Here is a 12,907-nt window from a genome sequence, read left to right as displayed (position 1 = left end):
AGGGTGGCGATAAAAAAAAAAAACGGAAAGCGCAAAATCGGCTGGTTGTGAAGGGGTTAAAGTATTATTAAATAAATGGTATCAGTTGGTAAACATTAATAGCACATCAAGAAATAAAATTTCTGAATTACAATAAAAAGTTAAAGCACAAATGATAACTCAACACCGCTCTGGCCTCTGTTGTATAAGCCAGTTTTACTGCCAATGTACAGCCAGTTTAGTATCAATACCCAGAAAAGGCCCCACAAGCTCAATCAATGGCAGGAAACAATTACCTTTCCAGAGGTCCACCAAACTTTTTGTAACTTTTAATAAACCTAAAGAAAATAAAATAAACAGATATTAGAAAACACTTGTAAGATCTGAGTGCTGCATTACTGTAATGCTGAGAAGACCTAATTTATAATTTGTTAGCTTCACAGAAGAGGAAAGAAAACAGGAATAAGAACAATTCTAGATGCATTTGTATCGTCTCAAACACATTATACCATCAGTCAACCATTAAAGCTTAATAAAATCGTGTGTACGCTCAGCTTTACTACATATGCTGATGACTACATCTTACCTCCGTATTTCAGCATCACTAAAACCTTTTATGATTTCCCTTGGTATGGTCCTTGGTCGACCGCGTTTCTTGGGTCGTTTTCTATCAGAGCCCGAATCACTGTCATCAGAAGCTGAATATCTTCTATTCCGACTTCGTCTGCCTTCGCTTCCATTAAAGCTTGCCTAAAAATCAGACATATTTCTTGAAAAACAGAATATCCTAACCCACAAAAGAAGGGAATTTTGTTTACTTACCGTAAATTCCTTTTCTTCTAGCTCCTATTGGGAGACCCAGACAATTGGGTGTATAGCTTCTGCCTCCGGAGGCCACACAAAGTATTAGGCTATGTTCACACTAGAAAAATGATTTTTCTTAAGAAATTTCTTAAGAGTGAAGGATTAGTGCACCTGCGTTAAAAAACGCATCAAAAACGCACCTGCGTTTTTGCCGCGTTTTCGGTGCGTTTTTACCGCTGGTTGCTCCCTGCGTTATTGTGCCAATTATCTATGGCAAAAAACGCAGTTAGCTGCAGAAAAGAAGTGACATGCTCATTCTTTTTCTTAAGAAAATCTACTGAAAGAATTTTCTTAAGAAAAAAAGCGCAGTGTGTGCACAGCTAATTTTTTTTGCCATAGGTTTTGCTGGGGAATGTCTGCAGAAAGGTTACAAGAATTTCTCAAGAAATTTCTGCAGCAAAAACGGACCCAAAACGCAGGTAAAAAACGCAGTGTGTGAACATAGCCTTACACTTTAAAAAGTGTAACCCCTCCCCTCTGCCTATACACCCTCCCGTGCATCACGGGCTCCTCAGTTTTGGTGCAAAAGCAGGAAGGAGGAAACTTATAAATTGGTCTAAGGTAAATTCAATCCGAAGGATGTTCGGAGAACTGAAAACCATGAACCAAAAGAACAATTCAACATGAACAACATGTGTACACAAAAGAACAACCAGCTCGAAGGGAACAGGGGCGGGTGCTGGGTCTCCCAATAGGAGCTAGAAGAAAAGGAATTTACGGTAAGTAAACAAAATTCCCTTCTTCTTTGTCGCTCCATTGGGAGACCCAGACAATTGGGACGTCCAAAAGCAGTGGGTAAAAATACCTCGATAAAAAGAGCCGAAAACGGCCCCCTCTTACAGGTGGGCAACCGCCGCCTGAAGGACTCGCCTACCTAGACTGGCGTCTGCCGAAGCATAGGTATGCACCTGATAGTGTTTCGTGAAAGTGTGCAGACTAGACCAGGTAGCTGCCTGACACACCTGCTGAGCCGTAGGCCGGTGCCGCAATGCCCAGGACGCACCCACGGCTCTGGTAGAATGGGCTTTCAGCCCTGAAGGAATCGGAAGCCCAGAAGAACGGTAGGCTTCAAGAATCGGTTCCTTGATCCACCGAGCCAAGGTTGACTTGGAAGCCTGCGAACCCTTACGCTGGCCAGCGACAAGGACAAAGAGCGCATCTGAACGGCGCAGGGGTGCCGTGCGAGACACGTAGAACCGGAGTGCCCTCACTAGATCTAATGAGTGCAAATCCTTTTCATATTTGTGAATTGGATTAGGGCAAAATGAAGGTAAGGAGATATCCTGATTGAGATGAAAAGGGGATACCACCTTAGGGAGAAATTCCGGGACAGGACGCAGAACCACCTTATCCTGGTGAAAAACCAGGAAGGGGGCTTTGCATGACAGCGCTGCAAGCTCCGACACTCTTCGGAGTGATGTAATTGCCACTAGAAATGCCACCTTCTGCGAAAGACGTGATAAAGAAACATCCCGCAGCGGCTCGAAAGGTGGTTTCTGAAGAGCCGTTAGCACCCTGTTAAGGTCCCAGGGTTCCAGCGGACGCTTGTATGGTGGGACTATGTGGCAAACTCCCTGCAGGAACGTGCGGACCTGCAGAAGCCTGGCCAGGCGCTTTTGAAAAAATACGGAGAGCGCCGATACTTGTCCCTTGAGAGAGCCGAGTGACAAACCCTTGTCCATTCCGGATTGAAGGAATGAAAGAAAAGTGGGTAAGGCAAACGGCCAGGGAGAAAAACCATTATCAGAGCACCAGGATAAGAAGATCCGCCAAGACCTGTAATAGATCTTGGCGGACGTTGGTTTCCTGGCCTGTCTCATAGTGGCAATGACATCCTGAGATAATCCTGAAGACGCTAGGAGCCAGGACTCAATGGCCACACAGTCAGGTTTAGGGCCACAGAATTCAGATGGAAAAACGGCCCTTGTGACAGCAAGTCTGGGCGGTCTGGAAGCGCCCACGGCTGACCCACCGTGAGATGCCACAGATCCGGGTACCACGATCGCCTCGGCCAATCTGGAGCGACGAGAATGGCGCGACGACAGTCGGACCTGATCTTGCGTAACACTCTGGGCAGCATCGCCAGAGGAGGAAACACATAAGGCAGTCGAAATTGCGACCAATCCTGAACTAATGCGTCCGCCGCCAGAGCTCTGTGATCCTGAGACCGTGCCATGAAGGCCGGGACTTTGTTGTTGTGTCGTGACGCCATGAGATCGACGTCCGGCGTTCCCCAGCGGCGACAGATCTCTCGAAACACGTCTGGGTGCAGAGACCATTCCCCCGCGTCCATGTCCTGACGACTGAGAAAATCTGCTTCCCAGTTTTCTACGCCCGGGATGTACACTGCGGAGATCGTGGAGGCTGTGGCTTCCACCCACTGCAGAATCCGCCTGACTTCCTGGAAGGCCTGACGACTGCGCGTGCCTCCCTGATGGTTGATGTATGCGACGGCCGTGGCGTTGTCCGACTGTATACGGATCTGTCTGCCCTCCAGCCACCGATGGAAGGCCAATAAGGCTAGATACACCGCCCTTATCTCCAGAACATTGATCTGAAGGGAGGACTCTACCGGAGTCCAGGTTCCCTGAGCCCTGTGGTGGCGGAAAACCGCTCCCCACCCTGACAGGCTCGCGTCCGTGGTGACCACAGCCCAGGTTGGGGGTAGGAAGGATCTTCCTTGCGATAGAGAATTGGGACGGAGCCACCACTGAAGAGACTTCTTGGTTGCAAGAGACAGAGAGACGTTCCTGTCGAGGGAAGTCGACCTCCTGTCCCATTTGCGGGGAATGTCCCATTGGAGTGGCCGCAGATGGAATTGCGCGAACGGCACTGCCTCCATCGCTGCCACCATCTTCCCCAGGAAGTGCATGAGGCGCCTCAAGGGGTATGACTGACCCCGAAGAAGAGATTGTATCCCTGCCTGCAGGGACAGCTGTTTGTCCAGCGGTAGCTTGACTACCGCTGACTGTGTATGAAACTCCATCCCGAGGTAAGTCAGTGATTGGGTCGGTGTCAACTGGGATTTTGGGAAGTTGATTATCCACCCGAACTGCTGGAGAGTCGCCAGAGCGACTGTAAGGCTGTGTTGACACGCCGCCGGGGAAGGTGCCCTGACTAGGAGATCGTCTAAGTAGGGAATCACCGAGTGGCCCTGAGAGTGTAGGACCGCCACTACGGATGCCATGACTTTGGTGAACACCCGTGGGGCTGTCGCCAGGCCGAAAGGCAATGCCACGAACTGAAGGTGCTCGTTTCCAATGGCGAAACGCAAGAAGTGTTGATGTTCGGGTGCGATCGGCACATGGAGATAAGCATCCTTGATGTCGATCGATGCTAGGAAGTCTCCTTGTGACATCGAGGCGATGACCGAGCGGAGAGATTCCATCCGAAACCGTCTGGTGCTCACATGTCTGTTGAGCAATTTGAGGTCCAGAACGGGGCGGAATGATCCGTCCTTCTTTGGCACCACGAACAAGTTGGAGTAAAAGCCGCGACCATGTTCCTGAGGGGGAACCGGGATCACAACTCCCTCTGTTTTCAGAGTGGCCACTGCCTGAAAAAGTGCGTCGGCCCGAGCGGGGGGCAGAGAGGTTCTGAAGAAACGAGTCGGAGGACGAGAGCTGAACTCTATCCTGTAACCGTGAGACAGAATGTCTCTCACCCATCGGTCTTGAACTTGTGGCCACCAGGCGTCGCAAAAGCGGGAGAGCCTGCCACCGACCGAGGATGCGGTTCGGGGAGGCCGAGAGTAATGAGGAGGCCGCCTTGGAGGCAGTGCCTCCGGCGGCCTTTTGGGGGCGTGACTTAGACCGCCACGCATAGGAGTTCCTCTGGCCTTTCTCCGGCCTGTTGGACGAAGAGGACTGGGGCTTGGCGGAGGGACGAAAGGACCGAAACCTCGATTGAATTTTCCGTTGCTGAGGTCTCTTAGGTTTGGACTGGGGTAAGGAGGAGTCCTTTCCCTTGGATTCCTTAATAATCTCATCCAATCGTTCGCCAAACAATCGGTCGCCAGAAAACGGCAAACCGGTTAAGAACCTCTTGGAGGCCGAGTCTGCCTTCCATTCGCGCAGCCACATGGCCCTGCGGACTGCCACAGAATTAGCGGATGCCACCGCTGTACGGCTAGCAGAGTCTAGGACTGTGTTCATGGCGTAGGAAGAAAAAGCTGTCGCTTGAGAAGTCAGAGACGCAACCTGCGGAGCAGAATTACGTGTGACTGCATTAATCTCAGCCAGACAAGCTGAGATAGCTTGTAGTGCCCACACGGCTGCAAAGGCCGGGGCAAAAGACGCGCCCGTGGCTTCAAAAATCGATTTCACCAGGAGCTCTGCCTGTCAGTGGCATCCTTCAGCGATGAGCCATCTGCCACCGATACTACAGATCTAGCCGGCAATCTAGAGACTGGAGGATCCACCTTGGGACACTGAGCCCAACCCTTAACTACGTCAGAGGGGAAGGGGTAACGTGTGTCAGTAAGGCGCTTAGTAAAGCGCTTGTCCGGAACCGCTCTGGGCTTCTGGACAGCATCTCTGAAGTTAGAGTGATCGAAAAAAGCACTCCGTGTACGTTTGGGGAACCGAAACTGGTGTTTCTCCTGCTGAGAAGCTGACTCCTCTATAGGTGGAGGCGGGGGAGACAGATCTAACACCTGGTTAATGGACGAGATAAGATCATTAACTAAGGCGTCCCCTTCAGGTGTATCAAGATTGAGAGCAACGTCAGGTTCAGAGCCCTGAGCTGCGACGTCCGCCTCGTCCTCCAGAGAGTCCTCGGGCTGGGAACCCGAACAGCGTGAAGAAGTCGGGGAAGATTCCCAGCGAGCCCGCTTAGTCGGTCTGGGACTGAGATCCGGGCAGGAATCCTCCGTGTGGGACCTAGGGCCCAACCTGGGAGCGCGCTGCGGCGCGGACCGAGAGGGGCCTGGAGGCGACGAGCTAACGGGGACCGGGGCCTGTATAAGGACCGGTCTGGACTGCAAAGCTTCTAGCAGCTTGGCAGACCATTTGTCCATAGACTGAGCCATGGATTGCGAAAGTGACTCAGAGTTTCTCCGCAAACGCAGCAAACTCTGTCCCTGCCGCCTGGACAGGGGGAGCAGGGGGGACTACATGAGCCGAGGGGCCCACTAGTGACCGAGGCTCCGGCTGAGCAAGCGAAACAGGGGTTGAGCATTGCTCACAGTGAGGGTAGGTGGAACCCGCAGGCAACATAGCCGCACAAGAGGTACAGGTCGCAAAAAAACCCTGTGCCTTAGCACCCTTGCTCCTTGTGGACGACATGCTGTTGTCTCCTAGGATAGTGATCACTGAGGGTATATGGGAAGGGGTATACAGCCCGACCGAACAGAAATATGTATATAATACGTATCTATTCTGACACCCGGGGGGGGACCAGCACCGGGTGACCGGTGTGGCTTACCGACCGCTAAAAAGCGAGTGTGTGTCCTCCAGATTCCCTGCCTTAGGTCTCCCAGAGCTGCAGAGCTCTTCTCTGATAATCCTCCACCGGCAGAATGCCAAAAACATGGCTGCCGGAGCTCTCAGGGGAGGAGTGGAGCCGTGGGCGGTGCTAGAAAAGTGCAGGAATCTGGGGTGCCCACAGTGATCAGTGAGGGGGGAGGAAACATACAGGATGCTCCGGCCCTCACAGCCGACGTCAGGCCGGCCGTCCCGCCCTTACCCCTGACAGGCAGGCCCGGGGGCGGGATTTTTACTACTAGACCGCGATGAAGCCGGGGACTAAATTTAAGACCGCGGCCGACAAGCAGGCTCGGTCGGCGCGGAAGTCTGCCGGTCTTCAGAAATCAGCAGCTGCGTCCGGGAATAAGGCACTCCATGCACAGTCCCCATGGGGACACAGAGTACCTTATAGTTGCAGGGCCCGATCCCTGAGGAAGAATAGACTCCTGTCCAGCAGATTCCCACAGGGGCTGCGGAGGGAGCCCGGTCCCAGTGAATAGATGACCGGTCAGGATCCCACTTCTCCCAGAGCCACTAAGGGATGGTGAAGGAAAAACGGCATGAGGCTCCGGCCTTTGTACCCGCAATGGGTACCTCAACCTTAACAGCACCGCCGACTTTAGTGGGGTGAGAAGGGAACATGCCGGGGGCCCCGTGGGGGTCCTCTTTTCTTCCAACCGATATAACTAATCTGAGAATGCATGAGTGGATGTGTGCCTCCTTCCACACAAAGCATAAAACTGAGGAGCCCGTGATGCACGGGAGGGTGTATAGGCAGAGGGGAGGGGTTACACTTTTTAAAGTGTAATACTTTGTGTGGCCTCCGGAGGCAGAAGCTATACACCCAATTGTCTGGGTCTCCCAATGGAGCGACAAAGAAACACATAGGTAGCTATAGTCCTGCAGAGAAAAATACACATGAAAGAGCTTCATTGAAGCATATGCAAGCCTTTGGGGGACTTTTTTTTTTTTAACTTAACCCCTTCATCCTCTAGCCCGTTTTCACCTTCCTGACGAGGCCCAATATTACAGCTCTGATCAGTGTCACTAACACTTCAACATGTCCCAGTGATTGACAATGTTTTTTCGTGACACGTTGTACTTCATGTTAATGGTAAATTTTGGTTGATATGGATTTCAGTTTATTAATGAACATATTGACCCTTTAATGTGGCCTGGTATAATGTATTTCAATACACAAGCATGGCATTGCATTACAGCTGTCAGTGTGACACTGACAGGTTGCCTCTTAGATAATGCCACTAGCATGTTCTAACAGGCCACCATAACGGACAGGCCCAAAGGTCATTATTTGAACTTGTGTTGCTATGGCAACAATCGAGACCTTGTGATCATGCCGTGAGGCTCCTGATCGGGTAGTAGAAAGAGCGAACTCCATCTCCCAGCCCCCTAAATGCTGCAATTGCTGTTGATTGTGGTATTTATGGGGTCAATAGCCATGGGCAGAGCGGCAACGTCCCTGGCTGTGACAACAGAGCTCCCAGTGGAACAACTCCTGTGCCCCACATAATCGCTATTACATACCCATAGGTCATAGGTCAAAAACCACTTCCAGACCATGACGTATGAGTACACCAAAGGTCATGACCGAGTCACATGAGTTGTTCTCAGTATTATATATGGTTAAAATTGCTATGTTCTGGTAAAAACAAGTAATATTGCAATTTACTTGTTATTAAAAATCCATGTGGCCTAAAGAATGGAGGGATTTTATTTCTTTAGTTTTACTGCTTGTAGAATAGCTGTGGCCAGTATAGTAGGCAAGCACTTAAAAGCTTTTTGTTATAGATCTTGCAACGCCTGCTCTGAAGCTGGCGAAATCTCTGAATGCAGCACCCTTCAGTCCCCATGCATCCTCAGATGGGACAGAGGCAAAACTGCCTGTACTAGCAGCACTGGAACGTGTGCCGTTGAACATCGCCAGCTCAACTATGCCACTGGTCTGAACTGTCCATTATCAAAAGTGCATCCTCCCCGTCATCAAGCAGGAAGCCGGGAGGCAGGGTAGAGAGAAACGCCCAATAAATGATCTTGAGAACAACCCTGCAAACCACTGTATTTTGGGCAAGATATTTTTGCAATTGGGTTTCATTAAAAAATGTTCAGTTTGGATTTTATCATTTTTGTTTCCTTGCACATAGCTGACTGCAGGATGAGATTGACCAAGAGCTTGTCTCATCAGCTCTTCTCAGCTGATTAATAGCCAAAGTTCTGGTCGGAGGTCAAAAATCAGCTCAAAAAAAGACTTAAGAGTTTCTAAACTTACCCATCATAATGATTTCACTGACATTCTTAAGATTACATATTCTCCAGCCAGCAATAAGCCAGGGCTACAAAGACTAAAGGGCAATAATTTAGCAAAAATTATGTTTAACCCAAAATACATGCATTTAAAGGGAATCTGTCAGCAGGTTGTTGCTACCTCATGCAAGAACAGCACAATGTAGAAAAAAGAAAAAAAAAAAAAAAAGACCCTGATCATAAAGATACATCACACTTAGGTTTGCTGGGTGCTGCAGTTGTGACAATCAGTTTTTAGATATGTTAGAGCTCAGAAAGCTAGCCCCACGCACACCACAGCTCTCTATGTATATTGTATATAGTCGGTGAGCAGGTTACCAGAGGAGTTGGTATAGTTGAACCATTGGGCAGAGGGAGCTAGTCTGGGCAGTGCTACTCTCTTGGTGATAAAACAAATTGTATGGCAAAAACTGCATACAGCATTAGTGATAAGTGATACATCGCTGAAATCTTTGTCTCAGTCCCCATCGCCTGGTGTCCACATTACACAGCAAAAACCTGTTGACGGACTCCCTTTAAGTAAATAAAATGCCCAGATGATATCCTCGTCATTCATATCAAATTCTCACCTGCTTTGCACAGTTTCGCATCCTGGGAAGCAAATAGATTTCTTGAAGCTCCTTTTGTCTTTCCTCTTCCTCCATTCTTCTTCTCTGATCTGAGGGTATAATGTCTTCCCAGGATTTTGCATTTCGATCAGACTCCACAATATCATCCTCTTCCATTGTGGAAAAGTTGGCAACCTTAAAATAAGTAAATAAGTCTGTTATATGGAAAAGAAAAATGTATACACAAGAATGAAAAGATTTTCTAATAAGCAAGACCCGGTATTATGCTAAGAGATTGCTAAAGTCTGCTACACTTTGGTGGATGGAGATTGTAAAGAAGCACAATAATTGTATACCGGTACGAGATATTAATGAAACTCATATGACCCAGACCCAGGACATAAATAACAAAAAAAGAGAATTTTGTTTACTTACCGTAAATTCTTTTTCTTATAGTTCCGTAATGGGAGACCAAGACATTGGGTGTATAGCTTCTGCCTCCGGAGGACACACAAAGTACTACACTAAAAAGTGTAGCCCCTTCCTCCGAGCATATACAACCCCTGGATAACCAAATATAGCCAGTTTAGTGCAAAAGCTGAAGGAGAGTAGCCACCCACAAGTAGAGATAGAGCAAGAACCGGAACAACCGGAGCCTCTGTCTACGACAACAGCCGGTGATAACACGCAGAACAAGAAACTGCCAACAGGCAACAGGGAGGGAGCTGGGTCTCCCATTACGGAACTATAAGAAAAAGAATTAACGGTAAGTAAACAAAATTCTCTTTTTCTTAATCGTTCCTATGGGAGACCCAGACCATGGGACGTCTCAAAGCAGTCCATGGGTGGGAATAAACAGAAAACTGAGAAGTAGGCAGAACCTAACTTCACAAATGGGCGACAGCCGCCTGAAGGGTGCATCTGCCCAAGCTCGCATCTGCCGAAGCATGAGCATGCACTTGGTAGTGCTTCGAAAAGGCATGCAGACTAGTCCAAGTGGCAGTCTGACAGACCTGCCAAGCCGTAGCCTGGTGCCTGAAACCGAAGAGGCACCGACAGCTCTGGTCGAGTGTGCCTTGATCCCCGGCGGGGGAGGCACTCGAATACACTGGTAGGCATCGGAAATGGCCGACCCAATCCAACGAGCTAGGGTCGGCTTAGAAGCCGAGAGGCCCTTACGCCGACCTGTGGCGTGATGTGAGATGCGCCCTGTATGAAGGAGCGCACCTGAGCCAGCCGGGCGATGCACCGCTGGAACACTGGCCGAGCCGAGACCTGTCCCTTGAGGGATAGTCCTAGCTGCAGACCGGACTGTAGAAGGGACAGGAGGGTCGGCAAGGAAGAAGGCCAAGAAGCATGGCCGGAAGGGTGACACCAGGACAGGAAAATTCTCCAGGTCCTGTGATAGATTTTGGCCAAGGAATACTTCCGAGCCAGAGTCATAGTGGAGATGACTTCACGAGGGATACCAGAAGTCGTCAAGATCCAGGACTCAAGAGCCACGCCGTCAATCTGAGAGCCGCAGAATTCTGGCGGAAAGACGGACCTTGTGAGAGAAGGTCTGGATGGTCCGGGAGATGCCACAGCACCTCAACGGACAGATGGAGCAGGTCAGGGTACCAAGCTCGCCGGGGCCAGTCTGGAGCAATGAGAATGACCCGACGGCCCTCCATTCTGATCTTGCGCAGGACTCTGGGCAAGAGCTAGAGGGGGAAACACGTAAGACAGACGAAACTGGGACCAATCTTGAACCAGCGCGTCTGCTGCAAAGGCCTGAGGATCGTGGGAGCGAAGATCCACTTCCGGAGTGCCCCAAGTGCGGCAGATTGACCGAAACACTGCCGGATGCAGAGCCCACTCGCCGCTGTCCACGGTTTGACGGCTGAGATAATCTGCCTCCCAGTTTTCCACGTCTGGGTTGTGGATTGCGGATGTGGTGGACCTGGAATCCTCCGTCCACTGAAGGATGCGTTGAACCTCCAACGTTGCCAGGCGGCTGAGTGTCATGCCCTGGTGGTTGATGTAGGCAACCGCTGTGGCGTTGTCTGACTGGACTGGAATGTGCTTGCCCGCCAACTTGGTGAAAGGCCAAGAGAGCTAGACGCACAGCTCTGATTTCCAGCACATTGATCGAGAGGGCTGATTCGGACGGAGTCCAAGTGCCCTGCGCTCTGTGGAGGAGATATACTGCTCCCCAGCCGGATAGACTGGCATCCGTGGTGAGGATCACCCAGGACGGGGCCAGGAAGGAGCGTCCCTGAAGAGAGAGGGGCCGAAGCCACCACTGAAGGGATACCCTGGTCTGTGGCGACAGAGCCACTAACCTGTGCAAGGAGGAAGTCAGCTTGTCCCAACAGCGGAGAATGTCCAGCTGCAGAGGACGCAGATGGAACTGGGCAAGGGAACCGCTTCCATTGACGCCACCATCTGACCCAGCACCTGCATTAGGTGCCTGATGGAATGACGGCGGGGCCTCAGCAAGGAGCGTACCGCTAGTGAAGGGACTGCTGTTTTACTAAGGGCAGCTTCACAAGTGCCGGCAGAGTCTCGAATTGCATCCCTAGGTCGGAGTCAGAGTGGACTTGGGAAAAAGACAAGCCACCCGAATTGGACTAGAGTGGCGAGAGTGAGCGAAGCACTCCGCTGACGGTCTGCACAGGATGAAGCCTTGACTAGAAGGCCGTCCAGGAAAAGGGGTGCCAACCCTTGGAGGTGCAGAACCGCAACCACTGCTGCCATGACCCTGATGAATACTCGAGGGGCCGTGGCTAACCCGAAGGGAAGAGCCACGAATCGGAAATGTTCCTCTCTGATTGCAAAACGTAGCCAACGCTGGTGTGAAACTGCAATTGGCACATGCAGATAGACATCTCTGATGTCGAGGATGCAAGGAATCTCCTTGGGTCATTGAGGCAATGACTGAGCGCAGAGACTCCATGCGAAAATGCCGCACCTGAACATGCTTGTTGAGAAGCCTGAGATCCAGGATGGGCCGGAAGGAACCGTCCCTTTAGGGGACTAGGAAGAGATTTGAGTAAAAATCTCTGAACCGTTCCCAGGCGGGAACCGGTACAATTACTCCGTTGGCCTGCAAGGATGCCACGGCCTGAGAGAAGGCGGCGGCCTTGAAGCAGGGGGGAGTTGACAGAAAAAAAAAAAAAATCTGTTTGGCGGGCTGGATAGAATTCTATCCTGTAGCCGTGGGAGATGCTATCCCGCACCCACTGATCGGAGACGTGTTGAAACCACATGTCGCCAAGCGGGAGAGCCTGCCACCGACCAAGGACGTTGCTGGCGCGGCCAGATAGTCAAGAGGAGGCTGCCTTAGTGGCAGCAGCTCCTGCGGTCTTCTGAGGACGCGGCTTCGTGCGCCAGTTGGTTTTTGGTCCTTGGCTGAGTTAGTGGACGAGGCCGAGGGCTTAGAGAACGACCAGTTGGAGGAACGAAAGGAACGAAACCTCGACTCGTTCCTGCCCTGGTTCCTGGATTTGGTTTGTGGCATGGAAGTACTCTTCCCGCCAGTAGCCTCCTGAATAATTTCATCCAGTTGTTCACCGAACAGCCTGGGCCCAGAAAATGGGAGCCCAGCAAGGTACTTCTTTGAAGAAGCGTGTGCCTTCCACTCTCGAAGCCACAAGATCCTGTGGATAGCGAGAGAATTGGCCGAAGCCACCGCAGTGCGGAGCCTCCAGCATGGCAGACATGGCATAGGATGAAAAGGCTGAAGCC

General features: G+C 50.9%; 1 protein-coding gene across 1 annotated transcript in view; it reads right to left on the bottom strand.

Annotated features, from left to right (window-relative positions):
- CHD1 (chromodomain helicase DNA binding protein 1) overlaps nt 1-12,907 on the bottom strand; it is a 295,481-nt gene that overhangs the window by 84,452 nt on the left and 198,122 nt on the right. Inside the window, exons 23-25 of the mRNA XM_075325063.1 lie at nt 9,200-9,373; nt 566-729; nt 276-317 (exon numbers count right to left, since the gene is read on the bottom strand). Of these exons, the coding sequence (XP_075181178.1) occupies nt 276-317; nt 566-729; nt 9,200-9,373 (380 nt within the window). The remainder of the gene's footprint in view (nt 1-275; nt 318-565; nt 730-9,199; nt 9,374-12,907) is intronic.

This window comes from Anomaloglossus baeobatrachus, chromosome 1 (assembly GCF_048569485.1).
Source record: "Anomaloglossus baeobatrachus isolate aAnoBae1 chromosome 1, aAnoBae1.hap1, whole genome shotgun sequence".
Taxonomy (NCBI): Eukaryota; Metazoa; Chordata; class Amphibia; order Anura; family Aromobatidae; genus Anomaloglossus; species Anomaloglossus baeobatrachus.
This window is presented reverse-complemented; position numbering and strand designations above follow the sequence as displayed.